This window comes from Dendropsophus ebraccatus, chromosome 1 (assembly GCF_027789765.1).
Source record: "Dendropsophus ebraccatus isolate aDenEbr1 chromosome 1, aDenEbr1.pat, whole genome shotgun sequence".
Classification (NCBI taxonomy): Eukaryota; Metazoa; Chordata; class Amphibia; order Anura; family Hylidae; genus Dendropsophus; species Dendropsophus ebraccatus.
Window position 1 is genome coordinate 16,068,549 of NC_091454.1, and position 27,937 is coordinate 16,096,485.

A 27,937-nucleotide genomic window follows, 5' to 3' on the forward strand; every position below is an offset into this window, starting at 1 on the left:
GATGCTGTCTTATATTCAGGAAAACACAGTACTATATGAGGATAAAGAGGGACCTAACCCTATATGAGAGCACAGAGGGGGGCTTACACTATATAGGGCCACAGGATGAGTATTAGGAAAGAAGGGGCCTAATACTGTATGGGGGCACAGAAAGAGACGAACATTATAAAGGGGGCTAATACTATATGAGGATAAAGAGACTATGGAGACACAGAGGGGCCAAATTACTGTGTGAGGACACATAGAGGATCTAACTACTATACAGAGGCACAGAGGGGCCTAGCATTATATGGGGCGCTGAGGGTGCCTAACACTATCTGGGGCACAGAAGGGCATATTGCTATATGGGGACGTAAGGGCGGTAATACTGTGTAGGGCAATACAGATGGGGAGATTGTGTAGAGCTGAGGATGGTGACAGAGCAAGGAGCCTAAAATGTCTGGCAGATTCTGTGGAGAGGGTTTAAGGCCAGAAAAAGAAAGATATTGAACAACTACAAGAGAGAGAGCGTAACCAGTGAGTCACTCATGTACATAGCAGAATTGTGAGCGCCGCTCTGGAGTATTGTACAGGATGTAATTCAGGATCAGTACAGGATAAGTAATGTAATGTATGTACACAGTGACCCCACCAGCAGAATAGTGAGCGCAGCTCTGGAGTATAATACAGGATGTAACTCAGGATCAGTAATGTATATACACAGTGACCCCACCAGCAGAATAGTGAGCGCAGCTCTGGAGTATCAAACAGGATGTAACTCAGGATCAGTAATGTATGTACACAGTGACCCCACCAGCAGAATAGTGAGCGCAGCTCTGGAGTATAATACAGGATGTAACTCAGGATCAGTAATGTATATACACAGTGACCCCACCAGCAGAATAGTGAGCGCAGCTCTGGAGTATCAAACAGGATGTAACTCAGGATCAGTAATGTATGCACACAGTGACCCCACCAGCAGAATAGTGAGTGCAGCTCTGGAGTATTATACAGGATGTAACTCAGGATCAGTATATATTTGTATATTAGTAGTAAGCACAGACATAAATGATAGAAGCTTTTTCTGTCCAGACAAACAGCGGGAGGGCTGCGGGTTCTCCATCCCTGATGTAATTGCCGGTGTGATTGACAGCTAAAGCGGACTCCCTCGTCACGTGACCTCAGGGATTCAGTCTTCCCCGGTGACGTCACTACAAGGGGTTTCCTAGTGCGCAGGGCAGAGGCCGGTCTCACTGGTCGCGCTGTGATTGGCCGGAGCAACCGTAAGGGAACGCCCTAGTGGGCGGGGTTAGCTTCCACGTCATCCTTCCCTTTAAATGACAAGGTCTGGTAGGCGGCGGTGCCGGGTGTAATGTCGGTGCAGTGATCGCTCCCCGGTACATCCTTCGGCTCACCCCCCGCTATCTCCTCACTGCACCGCTGCGATGTTTGACCGGGAGCGGGGCTGGAACCTGTCCTTCGCCGGCTGCGGCTTTCTCGGCGTCTATCACGTCGGGGTGTCCAGCTGCCTGCAGGAGAGGGCGCCCTATCTGATCACCGAGGCCACCAAGATCTACGGAGCGTCCGCCGGAGCCCTGAACGCCGCTGCGCTGGTGTGCGGCTGCTGCCTGGGTGAGTGAGCACTGCCAGCCGCCGGATCGGCCGATCCCACCTCCTGCACTGTGCACAGCGCCCCCTATGGGTATAGCAGCGCCCCCTATGTGTATAGCAGCGCCCCCTGTGTGTATAGCAGCGCCCCCTATGTGTGTATAGCAGCGCCCCCTATGTGTATAGCAGCGCCCCCTGTGTGTATAGCAGCGCCCCCTGTGTGTATAGCAGCGCCCCCTGTGTGTATAGCAGCGCCCCCCGTGTGTATAGCAGCGCCCCCCGTGTGTATAGCAGTGCCCCCCGTGTGTATAGCAGCGCCCCCCGTGTGTATAGCAGCGCCCCCCGTGTGTATAGCAGCGCCCCCCGTGTGTATAGCAGCGCCCCCCGTGTGTATAGCAGCGCCCCCTGTGTGTATAGCAGCGCCCCCGGTGTGTATAGCAGCGCCCCCGGTGTGTATAGCAGCGCCCCCTATGTGTATAGCAGCGCCCCCTGTGTGTATAGCAGCGCCCCCTGTGTGTATAGCAGCGCCCCCTGTGTGTATAGCAGTGCCCCCTATGTGTGTATAGCAGCGCCCCCTATGTGTATAGCAGCGCCCCCTGTGTGTATAGCAGCGCCCCCTGTGTGTATAGCAGCGCCCCCTGTGTGTATAGCAGCGCCCCCCGTGTGTATAGCAGCGCCCCCCGTGTGTATAGCAGCGCCCCCCGTGTGTATAGCAGCGCCCCCCGTGTGTATAGCAGCGCCCCCCGTGTGTATAGCAGCGCCCCCCGTGTGTATAGCAGCGCCCCCCGTGTGTATAGCAGCGCCCCCTGTGTGTATAGCAGCGCCCCCTGTGTGTATAGCAGCGCCCCCTGTGTGTATAGCAGCGCCCCCTGTGTGTATAGCAGCGCCCCCTGTGTGTATAGCAGCGCCCCCTGTGTGTATAGCAGCGCCCCCTGTGTGTATAGCAGCGCCCCCTGTGTGTATAGCAGCGCCCCCTGTGTGTATAGCAGCGCCCCCTGTGTGTATAGCAGCGCCCCCTGTGTGTATAGCAGCGCCCCCTGTGTGTATAGCAGCGCCCCCTGTGTGTATAGCAGCGCCCCCTGTGTGTATAGCAGCGCCCCCTGTGTGTATAGCAGCGCCCCCTGTGTGTATAGCAGCGCCCCCTGTGTGTATAGCAGCGCCCCCTGTGTGTATAGCAGCGCCCCCTGTGTGTATAGCAGCGCCCCCTATGTGTATAGCAGCGCCCCCTATGTGTGACAGATTACACTGCACCCCCCTATGTGTATAGCAGCGCCCCCTATGTGTATAGCAGCGCCCCCTATGTGTATAGCAGCGCCCCCTATGTGTATAGCAGCGCCCCCTATGTGTATAGCAGCGCCCCCTATGTGTGACAGATTACACTGCACCCCCCTATGTGTATAGCAGCGCCCCCTGTGTGTATAGCAGCGCCCCCTGTGTGTATAGCAGCGCCCCCTGTGTGTATAGCAGCGCCCCCCTGTGTGTATAGCAGCGCCCCCCTGTGTGTGACAGATTACACTGCACCCCCCTGTGTGTATAGCAGCGCCCCCTATGTGTGTATAGCAGCGCCCCCCTGTGTGTGACAGATTACACTGCACCCCCCTGTGTGTATAGCAGCGCCCCCCTATGTGTGACAGATTACACTGTGCCCCCCTGTGTGTATAGCAGCGCCTCCTATGTGTGACATATTGCACTGCACCCCCATATGTATCCCGGAGCTCCTGCTGTGCTCCCCCATATGTATCCCGGAGCTCCTGCTGTGCACCCCCATATGTATCCCAGTGATCCTGCTGTGCACCCCGATATGTAGAAGATTCCAATGCTTTCTTGGTTTATTACGTTCTTTAGCAAACACTTATTTGCAAAATTTCACCACCAAGTGATATGAACAACACGTAGCTATAGAGAGGACCAGAGCAGAGTCCACCGCCCAACCGGGCTGGTCACAGTTCACATTCGGACACTCACGGAACAGATGGAGAGTTATCGTCTGCGACGTTTTTTCGAAGCTAGCGCTTCTTTCTCAAGTATCAGATCTCAAGCATCAGAGAAAGAAGCGCTAGCTTCGAAAACGTCGCAGACGATAACTCTCCATCTGTTCCGTGAGTGTCCGAATGTGAACTGTGACCAGCCCGGCTGGGCGGTGGACTCTGCTCTGGTCCTCTCTATAGCTACGTGTTGTTCATATCACTTGGTGGTGAAATTTTGCAAATAAGTGTTTGCTAAAGAACGTAATAAACCAAGAAAGCATTGGAATCTTCTGTGTATGCTTCGATTTTTGATTGGTCTCTTGGGAGTGCAGGCTCCTACATACACGGAGAGGACTGGAATAGCACAGTGCGCTTTATTACATGGGCACCCCCATATGTATATACCGGAGCTCCTGGTGTGCACCCCCATATGTATATACCGGAGCTCCTGTTGTGCACCCCCATATGTATATACCGGAGCTCCTGGTGTGCACCCCCATATGTATATACCGGAGCTCCTGGTGTGCACCCCCATATGTATATACCGGAGCTCCTGTTGTGCACCCCCATATGTATATACCGGAGCTCCTGGTGTGCACCCCCATATGTATATACCGGAGCTCCTGGTGTGCACCCCCATATGTATATACCGGAGCTCCTGGTGTGCACCTCCATATGTATATACCGGAGCTCCTGCTGTGCACCCCCTTATGTATATACCAGAGCTCCTGGTGTGCACCCCCATATGTATATACCGGAGCTCCTGGTGTGCACCCCCATATGTATATACCGGAGCTCCTGGTGTGCACCCCCATATGTATATACCGGAGCTCCTGGTGTGCACCCCCATATGTATATACCGGAGCTCCTGGTGTGCACCCCCATATGTATATACCGGAGCTCCTGGTGTGCACCCCCATATGTATATACCGGAGCTCCTGGTGTGCACCCCCTTATGTATATACCAGAGCTCCTGGTGTGCACCCCCATATGTATATACCGGAGCTCCTGGTGTGCACCCCCATATGTATATACCGGAGCTCCTGGTGTGCACCCCCATATGTATATACCGGAGCTCCTGGTGTGCACCCCCATATGTATATACCGGAGCTCCTGGTGTGCACCCCCATGTGTATATACCGGAGCTCCTGGTGTGCACCCCCTTATGTATCCCAGTGCTCCTGGTGTGCACCCCCTATATACAGAGTAGCCCCTCCTACCCTAACTATATAGCATAGTCTATTGGAGTGACCATAATCCATAGTAGATGAAGTTTTGAAGGGGATTAGAAACATGTCTGCTCTTCTGTAAACAGCGCCCCTCCTGCCCATGGCTGTGCCTGGTACTGCAGCTCTGCCTCACTACTTTCCCCTATGACTTCTGTTCTGATTATTGTACTAGACGTTTGCCATGAGAAGACTTGGCGGCGGAGATCTCCTCGTACGCTGTCACTGTCTTACATAAGAAATCCTTATCTTGTACTTGGCGGCTGATAATCAGTTCTAGGAATCCTGCGTACAGCCTGTCACATGACCCGGGCAGGAGATAGCCGATACTGCTGAGGTGTGAGGTCCACAGCGCCTCCAGGGAGTCCCCAATAGTCTGACTAGTAATGGATGGGAAATCTACATACATGACCAGGAATCCAATGTGTGCTGTATGTGCGGCATCACGTGTGCTCATGTGCCAATCATACCGCCTGACATGTCAGGACAGGATCCTGCGGCTAAGTATAATAATGTGTAAGCTACATTCCACTGCTCAGACACGTGTATACAGTGTATGACAAGCCATAATACACCGCCCATAGTACACTATACCGCCATACTGTGCCAATATAGGACTCTGATTTCATACAGACTTTGCACACATCCAAAAAAAATCATGCCATTGAATTTTTCTGTGATACGGTGTCATACGCAGCACTATATGGCGGCACATAAGAGTAGTACCCACAGCTCTGTGCCCAGAACCACAGGGACTCCATGTGCCGCCATATGCACAAAGCCAAGAGGGATCCATTTATAAGTTTTGGCTCCTTTAAGAGCGGAAGCCATGATGCTGATGCGGAGTAGAGTGAACTATTAAACCCATGAAAAAAAACCGCATAGAATTTGTGTTAGTTTTTATTAGTTATTATTGCTTTATATTTTTATTTGATTTTCTTTTTCATTTGTTCATTCATTTTTTATTCATTACCCTATTCATTTCTTTTACATAATAAATTTTGTATAAACAGTACTTTTTTGTTTTTTTGTGTTTTCACCCCTTTTAATTCTTTACAATCCCCCCCCCTTTTTTATTGATTTACTCTTTCTATATATTCTTTCTTTACTTTTCTATTTTTTCCTTTATTCCTTTTTATTCGCCATCGTTTTTTTGTTTTTTTTTTTTGCATAAACCTTTTCACTTTATCCCCTTTTTTAATCACTTTTTTTTTATCTGATTTTGATCACATTTTTGTTTTTATAGCTATTTTTTATTCCTTCTATTAGTGCAGTTTTTATACATTTTTATTTTATTATTCCCTCCTATATACATTTTTTATGTTCTTATGTATTTATATTTTTATATATTTATATACTTTTATATATTTTTAGCTTATTTCTGATAAATGTAATTTCTGTAGAGCACAGTCCATCTTTACCAGTATGGCTATTGGCTGGGTTTTTTCTCTACCTTGTGTAACCTGTGATCCTAAAGCAGCAGAGGGGACCCCCTTCTCAAATTTCCTTTTTTTTTTTTTTTTTTCTCCTGCTGATGATGAGGAATGTGTCCTGTATAGGGGTCGGCCTGTGATTGGCCGGCTGGGGTGAGCTGACTTGTGGGCTGTGGTTGTCCGGCCCATCCATGGAGGGGTTACTGCTGGTCAGCAGCCGGCTATATTCTGTATCTATGGAAATGACACAGATCAGTGAGAACAAAGGTCCTGGGGTTACTGCAGTTCATGCGGATGGTGTATACTGCACACATGTGTATATACATACATCCCTCAGCACAGGGAAATTCAGGTTAAATAAACTTTAAATAATTCATTCAAATATACACATTGTTTGTTTATATGGAAACTGATTTTTTTTTTTTTTTTAACCTAATAAAATAATTTTTTTATTTTATTTTTACTATTTTTACTACTATTACTAATATTATTTTTACTATTATTTTGAAATATTTTTTCTATTTTTCTACTATTTTTCTACTATTTTTCTACTATTTTTCTACTATTTTTCTACTATTTTTCTACTATTTTGATTTTTCTACTATTTTTTTACTATTTTGATTTTTCTACTATTTTTTTACTATTTTGATTTTTACTATTTTTTTACTATTTTGATTTTTACTATTTTTTTACTATTTTGATTTTTACTATTTTTTTACTATTTTGATTTTTACTATATTTTTACTATTTTGATTTTTACTATATTTTTACTATTTTGATTTTTACTATATTTTTACTATTTTGATTTTTACTATATTTTTACTATTTTGATTTTTACTATATTTTTACTATTTTGATTTTTACTATATTTTTACTATTTTGATTTTTACTATATTTTTACTATTTTGATTTTTACTATATTTTTACTATTTTGATTTTTACTATATTTTTACTATTTTGATTTTTACTATTTTGATTTTTACTATTTTAATTTTTACTATTTTGATTTTTACTATTTTGATTTTTACTATTTTGATTTTTACTATTTTGATTTTTACTATTTTGATTTTTACTATTTTGATTTTTACTATTTTGATTTTTACTATTTTGATTTTTACTATTTTGATTTTTACTACTAATATTTTTACTACTAATATTTTTACTACTAATATTTTTACTACTATTTAGATGTTTCAATATTGACTGATCATTTTGCGCTGCCACCTTGCCCATATGATCAGGAGTGGACCAAGAGATGTAAAGGCCCAGTAATTTGGCACAATATGAATAAAGGAATTATTTACAGGGAATAATCATGGGGCAGATGTTTGCTCCTTGGAATGCTTGTTCCCAATTATTGACCCCTGTAAGGCTGTTTTCATTGCAGTACTGCGGTGTGTGAACACGGCTGACTGCAAACCCATTTTAGGCTGACGAACGCTTGTTCATTGGCTGACAGGACCTTGTGTGCACCCAATGAAATCATTGTTGTTGGCCACACATCGTCCTGTGAGAACTGCTGGTGTGACTGACAATGTTCAATTAAAGGGTCACACCACACTAAAGATCTATTGATGGTTCATGCGGCCTACCTGCCTTGTAAAAGCTCATCAAGCGGGTACTGATCAGAGATTGACGGCGCTCAGTATACAGCTGCTGCCCTTCTTTATGTAAAATAGCCCTTCTCCTGATTAGAGGGGTGTCCCTGCATGCTATTAGGTGGCACCAGAGAGCAAGTTCCTATCCTATTAGCAAGGGCTAATTTGCATATTTGTTCCTAGTGAAGCATTGCATGGCCTATAAGACTACTCACTTTTTGGCGCTCTCCTCAACACTAACTATCCTTTGATCAGGAGAGATCAGAGAAACTTCCAATTGCGATCACTTAAAGGGATTGGCAAATCAACTGGTGCCAGAAAGTGACAGATTTGTAATATCCTTTTATAAAAAAAAAAAAATCTTGTCTTCCATTACTTATCAGCTGCTGTATGCCCTGCAGGAAGCGGTGGTGTATACTGTATGCTCTCTGCTGCCACCTCTGTCCATGTCAGGAACTGTCCAGAGCAGCAGCAAATCCCCCATAGAAAACCTCTCCTGCTCTCCAGACTAAAAGAATACGCCACTTCCTGCAGGACATACAGCAGCTGATAAGTACTGGAAGACTTGAAATAGAAGTAAATTATAAATCTCTGGTACTTTCTGGCACCAGTTGATTTGAAAGCAAAATGTTTTGGTGAACAACCCCTTTAATCCCTTGTACGGGTACTATTACACCAAGCAATTTTTCGACGACTAACAATTAACGATAAACGATCTTAAACGACCCGAAATCGTTCGCCCAATTACATGGAACGATGATCGTTATTTATGATCGTTCTTGTGGTTGTTTAGTCGTCGGTATTGCATACATTTCAGCTGCGAATTCTTATTCTACTGAACGATGTGCGAACGATCAAACGATAAAAATAGGTCCGGATCTTATTAAACAATCAACGATTTCTCGTTGGTCGTTTAATCGTTGCCTGCTATTACATGAAACGATTATCGTTCAAATCCGAATGATTTTTCGAACGATAATCGCTCCGTGTAATACCAGCCTAAGGCTGATTGAGACATAGATAGCGGGAAAGAGGGGTTAACTAGAAATGCAAAATATACCCAGGGTCCGCTAAAGAATTATTAAGAGGACCACCATTAAGGGATTCAGAAAATAAAATTTTTGTTAAAATCTTGATTTTTTTTTTTTTTTTTTTGACCCATAAATCTACATTTGTATACTCCTACCTCCTTCATGACTGAAAAAATTCATGAAAAAATGCTGTGTGTGAACCCGGCCTTTAGGCTAAATAGCAACACAAGAACGTGACCTTGCAGCCTTTCAAGTATGCTGCTGCCGTGACAGGGACTTGATCCTCTAGCAAAGTGAACTAGGAAGATCCCGGTAATCCTACAGGGTTATCTAACTTTAGAAATGTGTGGTAGTGTGCGGTATTACAGCTCTGTTCCATTCACCTCATTTGAACTAAGCTGCAATACCGCACACAACCTGAGCACAAGAGTGGCGCTGTTTCCCTAAGGGACTTTTGTTTTTCCTGGTTAAGATTTATGTGGAGTTGCTGTTGCTGTTTGCGGTCCTTATTGCCTTTGCCCTGAGATAACACTGGCTGTGTAATCCCGATGATCATAGTCCGCTTGGTATTTACTTGATATTTTTGAACCGATTTCTAAATCTGAACTTGTCCCTGGGGAGCGGCCAACATTTCCTCATCGCCAAGTGAAGTGAGGATAGTGACCCGACAGTCAGGCCGGACCGTGGAAGCAATGTGTTCTGTGGGTGTGAATAGCAGAGACCGTCCGTCAGCTTTTACACTAGTTTGTTATAGGTCATTGACTGCTATACGCTTATCTGTGTGTTATGATTGTGTTCTCAGAATATGGTTAATGTGTCCGGGTCTGACCCAATGTCATGTGATCACTGCTGTGATATGAGGTAAAGTCCGCCTTCATGAGGACATTATCTTGTTTACGTTCCAAGTGTGAGATAATTTTGAGAGTTTTTTCCTCCCCCTCCCCCGTATCATACATTGCGATATTAGTCATCGTTGACCTACCCCTAGTTTATACAGGGGTTAAACTAGATTTCTTTTTTTCAACCATATATTCCTGCAGTGTCATCTGTTTCATCCCAGCTTTGCTTCATCCATTGCATTTCATTACTGTATCTGTCTCCCCCCGTGGAGGAGAGCTTGCGTGGTATGGTCCATTCAGCTTGGTCATACACGAGCTTCTACTGACTAGGATGGGGAGCCAATTGGGGGCACAGAAACGCATGAAATTTCTGTGGGGGTCACCGTGTCATCACATGAGCCAGTTGAGAGAAAAAGGTTTCATTCAGGAGATGGTGACCCCCCCTATGGAGGGCTCAGTGATTCCATGAGAAGTCATATGGTACTTCAACATTGTGTGGATGGAGCAGTGTCCCATGGGAAACTGATTTCCACTGATCCAGCTGATCTGGCTGTGGAAATTGACATATTTTAGTGATTTGAGTTGGCAGTACATTCTGTAATTTCTCTCAGTGCCCACATTGTCAAGGCAAGCATGTAAGAATATGCTTGTATTCTGAATGGCAGCAGCTTAATATAAGGATTGAAGTATCGTGTATATTGAAATCTAATTTACTTGGTCAATCGCTCCCTAGGCATCGGGGGATGGGAACCTCCGACCCTATAGCTGTTGCAAAACTACAATTGCCATCATGCCTGGACAGCCAAAGCGATAGCTTTGGCTGTCCAGGCATGATGGGAATTGTAGTTTTACAACAGCTGGAGGGTCGATTCTTGGCTTACAGGGGTTGGTCAGTGAAATCAAGTCATGTCTCCCTTGAGAATGGATGGGCAGTCCCACAATCACACCTCCATACGTTCCCTATGGGAGCCACCAGAGAGCAGAGTATGACACTGGCTCATAGAGATTGAATGGAGTGGTGCCCGCTCTGTTTTTGAGATTAGAGGGCCCTACAAGACCCCCATTGTCGGCCTCCTGAGCCTTCCACAGGCTCGTCCAGATCAGTCGGCCCCGCCTGACCCCGGCTAATACTAGAAAGCACATAGCTGGTAAATGGTTGAATGGAACTATTTCAATGGGCTGACCCCTCGGTAGTAAATCTTTCAGTCTATGGACAGACCAGATGTCTGCCGCCTCTAGAACATGTCCTTCTTTTACTATTGCTTCAGGGTGTCCTTGTACTGTCAGGTTGAATTTTGTCTCAAGGAACAATGACTTGTGACTTTTGTCCCGCTCGTAACGCCACAACACGACAATTACAGAATGTTTGTGGCGTTCTACAAGGATTGAGAATTTATGGTTGGCGGACATCTGTCCATATTGTCACGTTGTCAGATTGTGAGGGTAATATTGGCCATTTCTGAACCTGCTCGGTCATTGTAATGCTTGCATAGTAACATAGGTAAAGCAGTTCCTCCATGCCACCTTTTAGAGGTAGCTTTCCCTTAAAGTCAGTTTATGCACTTTTAAGAAGCTTTCAGTACCCAAACAGGGATAAACTGAGCCAGAACTTCCCCAGAAGGAGTGGTGACCAACTTGTAGACAGCTGTTTCATGGTTCTTGCCCCTTGAGCAGGGTGCTGGCTGTAGAGAGACCTCTGTCGGAGGTAGTTCTTGGTGATGTATAAAAAGATTCTTAAACAATGACCTCTAAATGGTGGCACCAGAGAGCTGATTTGCATATACTTCCTCCCAGAATTCCCTTCTATGGTTTTCTCCTCAAGTAGAAACATTAACCCTTCGGCACATAGTCATTTTTCAGTTTGGTGTTTATATGTAGTGTTGGCAGGTTGTAGGCTATGGTGTATATGGTTCCTTCTAGATTTCGAGCTTGTATACAAGTCTTAGGTCAGAAATAACGTGTCTGTGTCTGCCAAGAGCTTGGCCGCCTGCTGGTTTATTTTCTTGCATCTCTTCATAAATTATAGATGGTCTCGCTCCGTCCTTACAGGCAGATGATATTGTTACAAGGTCAAACCTGAAGTCCTTCTCCTTGTGACACTGGTGAGGATCTAGAAGGGTAAAAGTATCTGAACATGGCAGCTCTTACAGATGGGGTCCAATAATCTAGCATCGTAAATGGGACCTAGAACCTCTAACGTATCATAGACTTGTCAGGACATATTTGGTTGAGGGTGCATTTGTTTTCAATGGAGCAAAGTGGGTAAATGACTTGGAGATGGCAGATGGTGGCTGATCTTCCCAAGAACATATGTGGTCCTACTCTCATCTTATGACATGGCCCACTCAAAAGTTCCCATAAACCCTCAATAGCTGTCACCAGAACCCCCATCTGTCGCCTAAATACCTATGTCTGTGCTTACGATGAATGGGGAGTAAGCCACTGCCAGACCCTTTTGGCGACCTTAAAGGTTGAACCTGATCCTTCATTCTCTGTATAGTCTAAATGCCCATAGATATAGGATAGTCAGCTGGTCTTTAACTTTGTGTATTTCTATGACTTTTCTCCTATGGGGTTGTCCATTGGCCAAAATTGTGACGGCCACTTTACAAAAACTTCAGCCCTCTAATACCACTAGTGATGAATGGTGTTGGCTATTTCATAGTTGTGCAGATCTTATATCGTACCATCGTCTATCTTCACAGCGGAATGTTGTTCGGATGTGATGGACGTGGCCAAGGAGGCCAGGAAGAGGAATCTGGGACCACTACATCCTTCCTTTAACTTGGTCAAGATCCTGAAGAACGGACTGTACAGAAACCTTCCAGAAAACGCACACGTGCTGGCATCGGGCAAACTCTGCATCTCCCTCACCCGGGTCTCGGATGGGGAGAATGTGCTGGTGTCGGAGTTCGCCTCTAAAGAAGAGCTAATTCAGGTGGGTACATGGGCATTTAGAGTGCATGGTCTTCTGTAGGAGAGAGACGTGGGGGGGGGGGGGGGGGGGGGGGAGAACCTGTTACAGTCAAGACAAGGTTTTCATTTGCCGCCAAACCATTTGCATTGGGGATAAACTCAACGATGGGCATAGCCACTGACTTGAACCATTGTTGACTTCTGTAGGAAATAGTCATCAAGTCTCGTCAGGATTATCGATCTGTTATGGATTCCCACGGGTGTTTGTGTACGTGACTGGCCAGTGTTTTTATGTCATGTTCTTTATCAGTTCATTGACCTGAATCTTTACCCTTTTCCCATAGGCCTTAGTATGCAGCGCCTTTGTCCCCATTTACTGCGGCATCATCCCCCCAACATTTAGAGGCGTGGTAAGTGTATTATCCTTTGAAGGGTTTAAGGCTAATCAGGTGTCATAAAACTTAAAGGAATATCGGCCAAATATTTGCCGGAAAGCAGAGCTATATAGTTAAGCCCTGGTTACACAATCCTAGATATTGCTTGACCAACCAATGTATTTAAGCTTTAAAGGGATTGTCCAGGATTAGAAAAGAGACCTCTTATCCTTTCTGGAAAAAGTGCCACCTCTTTGCATGGGAGAGGACTGCAATACCAGCCACAGTCCACAAAGGGGAGTGGTGCTGTTTTTGAGAAGATTTTAAATGTATTATTTAATCTTGGACAATCCCTTTAAATTTTGTGTGTGTGAAACTAAATGGGACTGTCAAAGTTCCAGGAGAATTTGGGAAGGGCAGTGAAATTCTTCATTCTGACAAATGTAAAAGAGATGTACACTCTTGTCTGAGTGGATGTGTCCATCTCCAAAGTTTCATTTTGGTGGTGTCTGCTGATCAGTGGATCTAGGGGGTGTTTTATTTAGATGCAAGCCCCCTTTATGTTTAGGTCACAGGAAGAGGTAGTCATGACCCACCTATGAACTCTTGTAGAAGGTGATTTGTATGGAGTATGTGTGAGCTGTTCCTTGGGGGAGGGTCTTATTGACTAGTGCCCGCCCCTGAGCATCTCTTCACACTGCACGGGTGGTTTCCTAGACTGAACCCATAAACCCCTCACACATAAGTGTGCTTTTTGCATATATATTCATATAGAATTTGTTTTATCTGTAGCGTTATGTAGATGGTGGAATTAGCAATAATTTGCCGGAATATGAGTTGAAGAACACTATCACGGTCTCTCCGTTTTCTGGGGAATCTGACATCTGCCCGAGAGACAACTCGACCAACTTCCACGAGCTGAGGGTGACCAACACCAGCATCCAGTTCAGCCTGGGCAATCTTTACCGACTAACCCGCGCCCTCTTCCCGCCTGAGCCTAAAGTAAGGAACACCATGTTTTTCGTTGCCTTCCTTCTGTCTGTAAAATCGCTGCCTCCTCTTCAAAGTTCATGTAGATTGCTAATGACGCTAGACCAACCAAACCTGTCCCTACAGCAGGCCATTTACATGAGAATGAGGATATCTTCTGTGTCCAGGACTGCTCCTGGAAAGACTAGCTGACCATGTGGAGCTTGTTCCTATGACCCCCCCCTTGGCTATTGGTGTGGGAAGCTCTTGGAATTGTTCTCTAATGTTAAGATGGATGGGCATCTCCTTGTGTCCTTCAAGGAGGTCAGGGGTCCTGCAGGGTGAAAAGAAGTCCTTTTGTGATCTCCATGTGACCTAAAAAATGCTTTGTCTATAGTGGACACAAGGTCTTTGTTAACTCATGTACCCCCCCTCCCCCCGGTCCCATTGGAGAACGCTCAACCATTGTTGTCACTATGTATTACCACATTTCTCCTGTTGGGGCAGTGTCCTAGTTAGGTGCAAGAGCGATGAAACAGATATCCACTACACTTTTCTCACCTCCTCCTATTCTCTTGATGGTTGCAGTGATGTTTGATGCAAATGTTATACCTGTTTCTTGCATTGTGTGATCCGGCTTAAAGGACCCTGGTGTCCGCCATGTTTGTTCACTTCATTTCATGCTCCTGATATTGTCTTCACAGGTACTGGGAGAGATGTGTCAGCAGGGATACAATGATGCACTTAGATTCCTTAAAGACAACAGTATGTTTTTATTACTTTATTCTCCGTGTGTAAAAAGTTTCTGACTCCGCCCCCTACTGCGGGCACACTGCGGGGTTATTTATTTGCTTTGTGTTTTTTTTTGCCTATATGGTGTTAAAGGGAAGTCCCTTTATAATACACACTTGTAGATTATAATAGCTATATATACAGGGCTGGCCTTAGCATTGTGTTATCTATATCCTCACATGGTGCATGATCTCCCTGCTAAAGGGGCATCATAAATGTTGTATTATGACCACTGAGACTCAGACTCAGATCAGTGTTTTGTACCTTTTTATGTATAGAGATATCTAATCACTGTATGGTTTTATGTTAGGCCAGGTTCACACTACGTAAAAAACACGGCCGTATTTCAGAACGACCGTATTTGCGCAAACAACGGCCGTTATATGCAAAATAGCGACCGTTCTCTTGCGCAAATACGGACATGTTTTTTTACGTAGTGTGAACATAGCCTTATACTGTATGTATGTGCTATTATTTGAGCACTTTATTGTGCTGCTATTATTTGAGTGGTATATTGCTCTATTTAAGCACCATATAATGCTATTAGGAGCCCTATGCTGCCCTACTTCTGTTATGAGCCCTATACTATGCTACCATGAAGAGCCCTATACTGTGCTACTGCAATATAAGCCCTATATGGCAGTTTATACACTAAAACTAACCTTTTTGAACCAATTTTTTTTATTGTCCTGATGAATTTTAATTTAGCTTTTTTTTATTTTTTATTTTTTTTTATTTTAACATCAATCTCCATGGAAACAGACTACAAACAAACCCAGTGTAGTCTGAACCTGCAGTCTTTTTACTACTTTTAGCTAACCTATACACTGCATGTTACAACTAAGTAGAGGATGACTAGAAGAAAAGTATAAGACTGTAGGATTACATGATATGGGATTTGTTTACAGGCAGTTACCATGGAGATGCATAATCCATGATTTTCCATGAAGACCTATGGCAAAGTTTCATATTTTCACCATAAAAAAAAAAAAAAAATTGGTTGTGAAAGTGTATGTAGGCCTTTAGCATTGTGCGGAACTGTATTGTCTCTGCAGTGTACCACAATAGCAGCACTGCATAAGATTGCTATTCATCTATATGATGGTACATTACTAGAGGTGGTATTAGATGGTACTGCACTGTACACCCTCCATCGTAAGGCCAGCCCTGTATATATACACATATGCAAAAGAACACTGCAGAGACACCATCATATGTCAGCAAGGTATCCATCCACAGACAGCTGTTTCGGGGTTTTTGCCCCTCATCAGTGTGGAGTAGGTTTCTGGCTAGTGGGAGCAATGACTAGTAAGTGCATGCAAAAGGATGCAGGTTGACCTCAGGGAGATCAACCAAAACACCGCAGAGACACCATCACATGTCTTGACATCAGATGGTCAGATGGTGTTCCCACTAGCCAGAAACCTACTCCACACTGATGAGGGGCAAATACCCCGAAACATGTGATGGTGTCTCTGCAGTGTTCTTTGGCATATTTGATTTCCCAGGGGGCAATGTTCTAGAATACACTGACATTGAGACACGTGATGGTGTCTCTGCGGTGTTTTGGTTGATCTCCCAGAGGTCAACCAGCGTCCTTTTGCATGCACTTACTAGTCATTGCTCCCACTAGCCAGAAACCTACTCCACACTGATGAGGGGCAAAAACCCCGAAACAGCTGTCTGTGGATGGATACCTTGCTGAGGTGGTCTCCTTAACTGGAGAACGCCTTTGGCTTGGTTGTTCCTTCCCGGAGGGAAGGTCTGGCTAGTTCACTGACGTTGAGACGTGATGGTGTCTCTGCAGTGTTCTTTTGCATATTTGATTTCCCAGGGGGCAATGTTCTAGAATACACTAACGTTGAGACACGTGATGGTGTCTCTGCGGTGTTTTGGTTGATCTCCCTGAGGTCAACCAGCGTCCTTTTGCTGTGTATATATACACACTCTCAAAAAAAAAAAAAAAATTGCGACTTATTATTGCATACTGTTCATTTCAGAGCACTTAGCGCCACCTATAGATATGGAAAGGGAATTACATTCCTAGTATCAAAGTTCAGTCTGTCGTAACTCTACATCCAGTGTTTCCTGCCCCAGCCATTGTAAAACTACATCTCCCACCATGACCTTCAGCTGGCAGGGAATGATGGGAGTTGTAGTTTTGCAACGGCAGGAGAGCCGCAAGGTGTGGCCTACTGCCCTGCTTACTTGTATATTTAAAGTGATTTTGCAGAATTTTTTATAACTTCTTCCCCCCCCCCCCCCCCCTTATTCTAGACCTCTTATTATTGCCGCCATCGCCCCGTTCAGACCTGCAGTTAAAGCCAGAAGTTTCAGCCTCCCCCTGCAGCAGCCCGGAGTGTAGCGTGGCCTCCCGCTCCGAGAAAGAGGCGAAGAAGAAAAGTGATGAGACGAAGCTGCTGAAGAAAGTCCCCTGGCCTCTAGATAAGAGGATAATAGAAAAACTGCCTCCTACATTGTGCGAAGGTAATGGCGCCCCCTATCTGCTATATATAAGACTGTATTTATCCACTGTATTCACCTGCAGTGTTGAGTTATATTATCCTTGTATCTATTATAGTAATATTAGTGATAGTTATGTGGCGGCACTTTTTTTTTTTTTTTTTTTAAATATATTTTAGCCTTAAAAGAAGCCTGCAAGGAGAAGGGAGGCCTCTACAATCAGATCACCAGTCTCCTGCCCATGCGGGTGGCCTCCTATATGGCCCTGCCCTGTACTCTACCTGTGGAATCGGCATATTCTATGGCTTTAAGGTGAGAGCTAGGGGGCGCTGTAACTTCACTATTAGGAATCGCTAATAGGCATAATACTAATAATTTGCTTATATATTGTATCCTGTACAGGTTAGTGGACTGGTTCCCTGATATCCCGGATGATGTGCGTTGGATGCAGGGACTGATGTGCTCCGTGGCTGGAACCGTCTACTACCAGGCGAGGAAAAGGCTGCTGCCGGCAAGGTGGGTGGATGGCAATAGTGCACGCTTTAGAGGGTATCTCCATTATAGGGTCAACCCCTTTTAGTAGTGTCTTGGGGGATCCATTGCTGGGGTAGTGGTTCTCATTCCTGTTGTAAATTACATCAGTGGGTGATTCTTTATAATCTATGGATGCCCCTGGTCCATGAGTGTGAGCAGCGCTTCTACGGTATGAAAGGAATCCTATTATTTTTACTCCATGAGGGCCAGTTCACACTGAGCAAGATCGTCGGAATTCCGCGGCTGAGATTTCCGCTGCATAATCCCACCGCGCTCAGTGTGCTGCTGTAAGTCAATAGAGAGGGCGCGCGCTCGTCCGCTGCTACCGCTCTCCGCTCAAAGAACTAACATGTTCATTCTTTGGGAGGAGAGGAAGCGGACAAGCGAGCGCTCTCCCATTCGCTCAAAGCAAGGACCCTGAGTGCGGCAGAATTCCAACGATCTTGCTCAGTGTGAACTGGCCCTTATGGAGTAAAAATTATAGATTCCTTTAAAACCATAGAAGCGCTGCTCACACTCATGGACCATAGGTTTCCTCAGTGTGAACTGGCCCTAAGGCAGTGATCCCCAATCTGTAGCTCTCCAATTGTTGCAAAATGAAAACTCCCATCATGCCCTGGCACCTAGAGCACTGTAGTTTGGATAACACTGCTATAGAGGGGTGCATCACCATCAGCCCCTACAGATGTGGATGTGCCCTTAAAGGGATTTTAATAATAAAATATCGTGACTGTTCCCTCCCCCCCCAAACAGTGCCACACCTGTTCACAGGTCGTATGTGGTATTGCAATTCAGCTCAGCTGAATCCACAACCAATCTGTGCTGCTTAGGAGGGGGCAGCCATGTTAAATTTTTAACCCCTTTTAAAATGTTGATATATTTTTTTTTCTCTCTCCCACAGGCCACCAGTTCGCAGCACCTTAAGGAAGTGTCTGAGCCTCCCCTCTCCATTCCACGAGCCCTCCTCCTTCTTGTCCCCTAACAACTACTCCTCCATGGACCTAGAGAGCTGGGTGTTTGACTTCTCCACCCCTGTGAGCTCGGAGGACTCTGCTTTACACATGACAGCGTGCGGCGGCTATCGGGCGTGCCTCAGTTCTGATGACTCGGGGGTGGAGATGAGCCTCTGCGGAGATGATGGAGATTCTTCCTCAGAAGTCGGGTTCTAGGTTTTACTGGAATTTAAGATTTATCTCACGGGGTGCTGGAATCTAGACTTGTCTATGAAGGAGGACTTTGTGTGACATCACTGTGACTTCACTGCCTGCTGGGACCCATCTCCTGTGGTGCAAAACCCTGTCCTTTGTTCTTAACTGCACTTGTCACTATACCACCATGTTATAGGGAGATACATGGCTGCTTATTACTAAAACAGCGCCACACTTGACCACAGGTTGTGTGTGGTACTGCGTCTCATTTGATGTATGTGAGCTGCAATACCACAAACAACGTGTGGAGCTGTTTTGGTAGAAAGCAGCCATGCGCCATTGTACAGTTATGACCCCTGGTTCTCTAGTGTAAAGGTATCCCATGTCTTGACTAGAAATGGTGCCCCACTCACATGGTTGATATAAGTCTGATTAGCTCTATTCAAGTGATTAACGCTAAGTATGGCGCTGTTCCTGGAGGGAAAAAAGGTTAAGTGGGTTGTCCAGCTAAATCTTTTTCTTTCAAATAATCTGGTGTCAGAAAGTTATATCGATTTGTAATTTACTTCTATTAAAAAATCTCAAGTCTTCCCATACTTATTAGCTGCTGTATGTCCTGCAGGAAATATTTTTTTTTCTAGTCTGACACAGCGCTCTCTGCTGACATCTCTGGCAGAGACAGCAACTGTCCACAGCAGGAGAAGTTTTGGCTCTGGACAGTTCCTGTCTCGGCCAAAGATGTCAGCAGAGAGCACTGTATCAGACTAGAAAAAAAATATTTCCTGCAGGACATACAGCAGCTAATAAGTATGGGAAGACTTGAGATTTTTCAATAGAAGTAAATTACAAATCTAAATAACTTTCTGACATCAGTTGATTTGAAAGAACATTTTTTTTTTCGCTGGACAACCCCTTTAATTGAAGGAAAAATTGTGTTTTACTCTTCTTGGGAACACGTCTGTAGACTCTACACACGTTCATGTCACGTCTCGGTGTAGTGATGTTAAACTTGGTGTAAATAATAAGCTAAACTGTATTTTTAAGGATCAAAAAGACGAAAAAAATTGGAGTTTTATTGTAAAATATATTTTTTAAATGAGACATTATAGCACTTTATAAGCCCAGAACAACGCTAGACACTTGGTGCGCACCAAGAATGTATCTGCAATGTGTGTGGCCCTTAAAGGGGTTGTTGGAAAAACATGTCTGCTGTCTTCCACAAACAGCGCATTTCTTGTTCCCAGGTTGTTTGGTATTGCAACTCTTCTATTGGAGTGAATGGAGCAGAGTTGTAAATACCACACTCAAAGGGTGGAGATGGTGCTGTTTGGGGGTACAAAAAAAGTCTTGAATATTCCCTTTAAGAATAGTGGGTTGTGAATGTGAAACTTGAAAATGTGGGTGAGCGGTCATCACCAAGAGTGGTTTTGACATGGAGCATACTTGAGATGTAGACTCAATAGGACCGGTTCAGAAACTGGGTCATGATTAGCCGTTAGCCAGTCACACTCAATGGAGGCCGCCATATTGTGCGGCAGTAAGCATTATCACTTGGGCACCGTGTGCCTTCTTCCTGGCTTTCTAGTGACTACTTGAGCCTTTGTGTGGTAAGCCTCCATACTGTGTACTGGTCGGTGGTACAGTGGTGCTCTATAGGGTCCAACACCCCACCATAATACCCTTTTAGTGTCCCCATCTCTACTGACACTTGTCAAAATTTATGAAACTGATTAAAAAGTTAAAAAAAAAGTGTTGCCCATAGCAACCAATCAGGGCAGCTTTTCTAATTTCAAGAGCACAATATAAAAAGAAAGCTGTGCTGTGATTGCTTGCTAAGGGTAACACTTTTTCCTTAAGGGGTAGTCCACCCAAAAAAATTTTCTTTCAAATCAACTGGTGCCATAAAGTGCCAGAGATTTGTAATTCACTTCTATTAAAAAATCTTAAGTCTTCCAGTACTTATTAGCTGCTGTATGTCCAGCAGGAAGTAGTGTTTTCTTTCCTGTCTGACCCAGTGCTCTCTGTTGCCTCCTCTGTCCATGTCAGGAACTGTCCAAAGCAGGAGCAAATCCCCATAGAAAACCCCTCCTGCTCTCCAGACTGGAAATAATACAACTTCCTGTTGGGCATACAGCAGCTGATAAGTACTGGAAGGCTTGAGATTTTTTAATAGAAGTAAATTACAAATCTCTGTCACTTCATGGCAGCAGTTGATTTGAAAGAAATTTTTTTTGGGTGGACTACCCCTTTAGTAACCAATCGGTGCAGCTTTTATTTTGTATTTTGCCCTTGGCAACCAATCACAGCGCAGCTTTAATTATTGAAGAGCACAATATGAAATTTGCTGTGATTGGTTGCTATGGGCCATATGCTATCTAAATGGAAAGCTGTTGCCCATAGCAACCAATCACTAAGCAGCTTTCTTTTCACATTTTGCCCTTAAATTGAAACCTGTGCGGTGATTTGCTATGGGGAATGATATTTTTTTTCGGTTTCATAAACCTGCCCCAATATCTCTGACTTGTATGCCAAAATGGCGTTTAAAGGGGAAGTCTGTTCAACATTCCTCGGTGCGTGGATCAGCCTTTTGCTAACTACATGTGCTATTTACAGATTTGTATTCTTTTCAGATGGTCTTTTATTTCAAGTGCAATTTAATGTACATGATGTACCCTTAAAGTGTCCCTTTTAAGCTTACTTGCCCACCCTGACCTCGGGTGTGGAGATGCCCAACTGCATGGTACCCAACAGATATCTTGTATGGGTCCGCGTGCAATACTTGCTGGGTGATGAATAGTCTTGGCCATCGTACCACCCAGCATGCAGTTACGGGTCTCCATGCCCAATGGCGGATCAGGAAGGAGAGTATGTCTGGAGGGATACATTAACAAGAGGCTGTATCCATATTGGAATGTTGCTCAAAAAAGACCAAAATCTGGTTAAAGGGTTAAAAAAACATGGTTGCGTTCAAAAGTGGTGCCATCCTTGTATTATCTATTTCTGGTCAGCCTAAAACTACTATTTATGAAAAGGCAGCCATGTTTTCTATAATCCTTTTAAAGGGGCTGGATGAGAAGAGGCCTTTAATTCTTACAGTGTTTTACTATAACTTCTGCTGCTTAAATCTGATATGACGGGTGCTGCATTGCTGCGGCCATTTTGTGGGCGACCTTCCAGTTTACAAAGTACCGGTGACCTCAGATCCATAAGGCACAAAGTACTTCAATCAATGGCCGCCTCCATGGTGGCAGGGTACACCATCACCAGCATGTAGGTGACTCTGGGTACAATTCCATTCCTACACTCTTTACTGTTCTGGATATGTGTATAATGTAACACTTAATAATTATAAGTCAGTTTTATTATTTAAGCCTCCGTTTAATACAACTTGTTTTAACCCTGTGGTTTGTGCCATCACCTAAGGTTTACATGTTCTGTTATGGACAAATGGTGGATATTTTTTAGATGACCACTATGATTGAAAATAAAATAAATATCACAATTTATGTCTGAGGGTTTCCTTTCTTGGTGCCCATATGTTCATTGTACAGGTGGTGGTGCTCTGTAGCGGCAAAATGTCCTGCTTTATGACAATGCAATATGTGCTTGACCCCCAAGTCCCAAAAAGAATTAATAAACCAAAGCAAGCAATGACACAACACATTGTAATCAATGTTAAAATAGTCGCAATTCTATTTAAAATCACTTGACTCTGAGAACAGTGAACCCCTGACACACAAAATGTCACCATCCAGCATTCAGACGAAGAACCCCCTGTGGAGGAAACCTTGAGGGACCCATGGCGGTAGAGTTGCCTCTCCCCTAGGCTTAGAGGGTAATACCAACTTAACATGATGTAAGAATTTGTACATTTTACCTGAACTGCCTGCCATATCTGTCACCTTATTGATGGCTAGGCGGTAGTATCTCTTCCTTAAAAATCCAGGTCCACCTCTCAGAAAGGTGCAGACAACTCCTTTTTCCCCAACAAGGGAGTGATCCAGGCAGCAGGCTTTTTTTTTTTTTTTTTTTTTTTTAATGGAACCTTCTATATGACATAAGTGATTGACCTCACAGTGCACGGTTGCCATGGTGACTACTGATAACCAGTGTTCTGAAGCATTAACCCTTTAATGACTGGTGGTGTGTTTTTCTGCAGAGGTCATTACATACTGGTGAAGAATTGGAAGAACATTTCATAGCTGTAATGTTTTGATTTATTTCATCAGCACAAATTCCACATAGACTACAATAAAAGTAGTTATCCATAGAAAATCCAAGCTATAATAACCATACTGTGTTATTTTTGCAATTTCCTCACTTGAGCTGCAATTTCATTATATATTGACCTCTTTCTAACGCTAGGTGGCCTCTTTGAACTCTTGAGTATGATGTCACACCTATGGCTTTCCAGCTGTTACAAACCTACAATTCCTGGCGTGACTAGTCAGACAAAGCTTTGGCTGTCCAGGCATGATGGGAATTGTAGTTTTGCAACAGCTGGAGGCCTGCAGGTTTAACACCCGTGATGTAAAGCTGACAGATTCCCTTTAAGGACACTGGTTCGACACTGACTACTGCATGTGGCAAATCGCATGTACATACAGTGTCCAATGGCTGCATTATTTTTTTCAGCAATGCTGCTGGTTTGACAGCAAAATCATTCTGCCATTGTTTTAGGCCGCAACGCCGAACCGCGCTCTAGCAGGAAGCTGAACTAGGTCATTCTGCCTCACATGAGTGTGTGTGGTCCCTATATACAGTAATTTTTTTTGTCATGTGAGCCCAAGAAGCTTTTTCTCTTCCTAATATTCATCATATATAGATATTTTCTGAGGCTTCACTTCTTGGTTGTGCCAAAGCTTCCATGTTGATCACTAATGATGTGCTGCAAAAACAAAAACATTAAATTCAATATAGAAGACGCATGAAACTAAATGACAGGTAGGTGGGAGAGGGTAGGGGCATAATAAACAAAGTATACTTACCTATCCTCACGCTGTTCCTGGGTCCTGCTGACAAACACTGGCCTCCTGCATCTCCTCCAGCTGCAACGTGATGCACTTGGCTGATAAATTGCCTGCTCAGCCAATCAGTGACAGGGGGCGGGACCATTAACTGATCGGGCAATCAATCAACCAGGCTGTGAAGTTGCAGCTGGAGGAGTCTGGGTACACAACATACCCAGATGGTGGCTATCAGCGAGACCTGGGATTGGATGCACGAGGACGGGTAAGTATTTTTTTTTTGTTATGTTCCTGCACCTTCCTGCTTTTTAAAAATTTCATGGAACTTCTCTTTTAAAGTTCAAATCAGTCTCCTACATAGAACAAAGGGACAAAATCAGAGATGTAACTCAATCTTCTAGCCCTATTACATAACCTGAAACTGGGCCCAACCTACCAAGTATCATTTAAAATACTGGTGTCCTGTTGTGGGGCCTATGCAAAATCGGCTATAAATTTACATAATGTGGACCTGAAATCCAATAAACATGTCAATTTCTTAATAATTTCTTCATACACCTTACCCTAGCCCTAACATGAGTTATAAGACATCTCACGTCTCACTATAAGTAGGTCACTCACAATGACTACCTTCCAGCACAGGAAGTTGTATAATACATTGAATGTTCAGTGTGGTAACAGGTTTAGGTGAGTATGCCCCCACCTTCACAGCCATGTTTTTATTGCTCCCATATAAAGAAAGGCATTTGAACAATAGAAACATATGCAAACATATATAGTATTTTATATTAATATGTTATATTATTTTATTTTATATTACTATGATTTTTACCTCTCCCCTTTTGTCGTCTTCCCACTTTGAAACTTATCTGGGAAAAGATAAAATTGCAAACATGTCATGGAATATCTGATACAGAGAGATCATTGTATAATGTGATTGTATTCCCAATATATTCCTTATATCTGTTCTAATTGATACTCAATGTTTATGAAATAGTGCCACTCCTTTTTACAGTTCATGTGCAGTATTGCAGTTTAAGTAAATGTGGCTAAGCTGCAATACTACACACAGCCCATGGACAGGTGTGGCGCTGTTTCTGTAAAAAAGGAACAACAACAGTCATGTCTTTTAACTTTTTTAGGACCCCTTTAACAGAAGGGGTTATAAAAGTAAAGTACTTACATATGTATATGATGACTCCCATCAAAGCGACAAGGAACAATGCTCCACATACACCGGGAATTACATTACTGATAGTGAATCTTGATTGTCCGGGGGTTCCAGACTCCTAGAAACCAATGTGCATTACATTATAGGACATATGAAGCTGAGATCTCTGGATGGAACAAAGTCATCACTGTTGAACTTCTATAGGAGATCCCTGTGGCCTTTTCCCAAGAACTACCTAAAAAGACCCCCGTAGTCTTACTTTTACAACTAAAACTGACAAATATGGCCTGAGGGCGGTCTAATTTAAGTCCAAACTATTCCGATATTGCTTGGCTCCTCCTCCTTTCTATTACAGCCACTCCTCCCCCTTTCCCTGCTGTAACAAATCCCTTGATCTGTCCCTTTCTTGTTGATTCCTTTGTACTCAGTGGCATAGCTACCATAGAGGCAGGGTAGGCAGCTGCTATGGGGCCCATGGGGGAGGGGGGCCCGGGGTGCACAGGGAAGATAAGAGTCTCCTGTGTCCTTTTGCTTAACCACTTAATCTACTGCAGTGTTTAGGTGACCCAGTGTTCACTTACGTGCTACAACACAAAAAAGGGTTAATATGCAGAGGACAAGGAGATCTCTGCTACACTGCTCTGATAACCCCTAACCTCTGTTATGCAATCAAGTAGGAAACTGTGCCAGAGGTCAGGGGTTATTAGCGCACGAGCAGTGAAGCAGAGATCTCCTTGTCTTCTTCAAATTAATGCAGCTATTTACTTTTCTTTTAAGCTTTAGTGGAATCTGGTTACCTGTGACGTGACTGAAGTTCTCCAGATTGGGGTGGTCACAGGACTGTAGGGAACATTATCTAAAGAGAGAAAATTGTAGCTAGGACAGTCCCTTAAATTTCTGCCCCTCCTCCATTACACCCAGGCTTAAGCAGCCTAGATATGTGTGCTGTACTCACCTGTGTCATCCATAGGCTGCACTGTAATTGTGAAATGCTCATCACGACTTGTAGTTTTAGGGGTGAACACTGGGTTTTCTGCCGAAATTACATTATATTTAGATTTTTCTGAAGACAAATAACATTCTGAATAAGATTTTTACAGTTCTGCATTGTGCTGTTCTTCTGTTACTCATTCTCGAAATTTATCAATAAATAACTAGGTGATACCGTTACCTTGTCAAAGGGGCGTGTCTCTATGCACACTGGTAAGACTATATTGGGACACCCCCCCCAACTGGTAACACCCAGTTGTCAATTTATTTATACATTTAAAGGATAAATCACATAGCACAGAGCTATAAGAAAAGAAAATCTTAAATTATTAATTCATAGAGAATCATTTATTTACTAGATGGGTCATCTGTAGTGACCCGGTACGGGCCCCTAAGTAAAGTAACTCTCAGGCTCACACAAGTGGGATGTGGTGTCCGCTGTACCTAGCGTGTTTTCCCACTAGGTTTCACTACTGTGCTTTGTGTAGCCTATCTTTTGCACAGCTGAAGTCTTCCAGGCTTTAACTATTGTATGTCACATATTGCCTTTTGTCCACTCTCAGGTGTGGGTGCTTTCCCTCCTTTCTCGAATCTCTTTCTCTCTCTTCTCTGCACACACACAGCCCACCAATCACAGTCAGGGTTAGTTGGATTACTGAGGTTAGGACCTAGTTCCTGGTGGGTGGAGTTCAGTCTAGTTGGAGATTCAGTGAGAGAAGGAGCTAGACAAGCAAGTCTTTGGAGAAGTCAAGCCAGGGCTTGGCTTTGGCCAGTTCCTCTAACAGGGACACACAGCTAAGCAAGCCAGTTAATTTCTGATAAGCACTGCACTGCAAGAGGATAGAAGCCTAACAGGGATCACCTTGCCCACGCTGTGAACCTCTCTAAACCGTGCAGGGCAGTTACCTTCAGAAGCAATAGGAACTGACCCCAGTGGAACAAAGGTACTAGGAAAAGTCTACGTATTCCACTGTTCAGTGCAGGACAATTGGGAAGACTTAGGAGTCTGCTCCACCCAGATAACAAGGCCTAGGGCTCATAACACCCACCTAGGACGGGTAGCTCGCAACTAGGGGGCATAAGGCAGTCAAGACTAGAAAAGTCATCCGTGAGTACGACTATTCTTTATTCTCTTTTATTACACACCTCTACTGTTTCTGCAGAGTACATTTATACATTGGGCAGGGCCCCTCTGGCAACTCCTCTCCTCTCTCTACTACAAAGTACCTTCTTATTACAAGCACCTGACCTTTACTGTAACTGTAAGCACCTGAGTTATTGCAAGACTGTAACGATTGTATTGCACTAGACATTATTGTTGCTGCAAGTATTCTTTGTATTGCACTACGGTTATTTCCAGTAAACTGTTCTATTTTTCGGAAGCACTAGACTCTGGCTTATCTCTTCCGCACCCACACATACATCACTACACTTGGGTTAATTCTCTTTTGAGTTCTGTTTTTGTGCCAAGACTGTCCAAGGTGGGTCCTATACCACTCCAGGCTACCGTGACCAGTGCCCAAGTGACCCTAGACCCACTCAACTACCACACCACCGTAATAGCTGATCCGGAGGAAGTTGACCCCAAACTAACACTCCCCGCGCCTCTCTGCACATCTTTAATATGTGTATCAATAAATTGATAAAAAGGCATGAAAAACTCAAATAATAAAATGGATACCCATAATACAGCATAGCAGGTGGCTGTGACCACTGGGGTCATTTCAGTCCCCGACATGTTTCACTCCACAGCTTCCTCAGGGCTCAATGTTGTGTAACCTGCAGTTTTTTCTCCCAACTTAAAAATAGCATTTGGAGCCTTGGCTTTCTACATTGTGCAGTGGCCATGTTGGTTACTACAGTTCAGCCCCCACTGAAGTAAATGGGAGCGGAGCTGCAGTGACACAGCATTGCCACCACACAGTGTATGTT

The 27,937-nt window shown here is 44.1% G+C and overlaps 1 protein-coding gene across 1 annotated transcript; it reads left to right on the forward strand.

The window, feature by feature from the left end:
- Positions 1 to 1,325: 1,325 nt before the first annotated feature.
- LOC138772282 (patatin-like phospholipase domain-containing protein 2) lies at positions 1,326 to 19,418 on the forward strand. The gene is made up of 9 exons (XM_069952576.1): positions 1,326 to 1,611; positions 12,387 to 12,619; positions 12,942 to 13,007; positions 13,764 to 13,973; positions 14,645 to 14,705; positions 17,010 to 17,219; positions 17,375 to 17,507; positions 17,598 to 17,711; positions 18,631 to 19,418. Exons 1-9 carry the CDS (start codon positions 1,425 to 1,427, stop codon positions 18,896 to 18,898), a joined length of 1,482 nt encoding a protein of 493 aa, XP_069808677.1. The 5' UTR covers positions 1,326 to 1,424; the 3' UTR covers positions 18,899 to 19,418.
- The last annotated feature ends 8,519 nt before the right edge of the window (positions 19,419 to 27,937 follow it).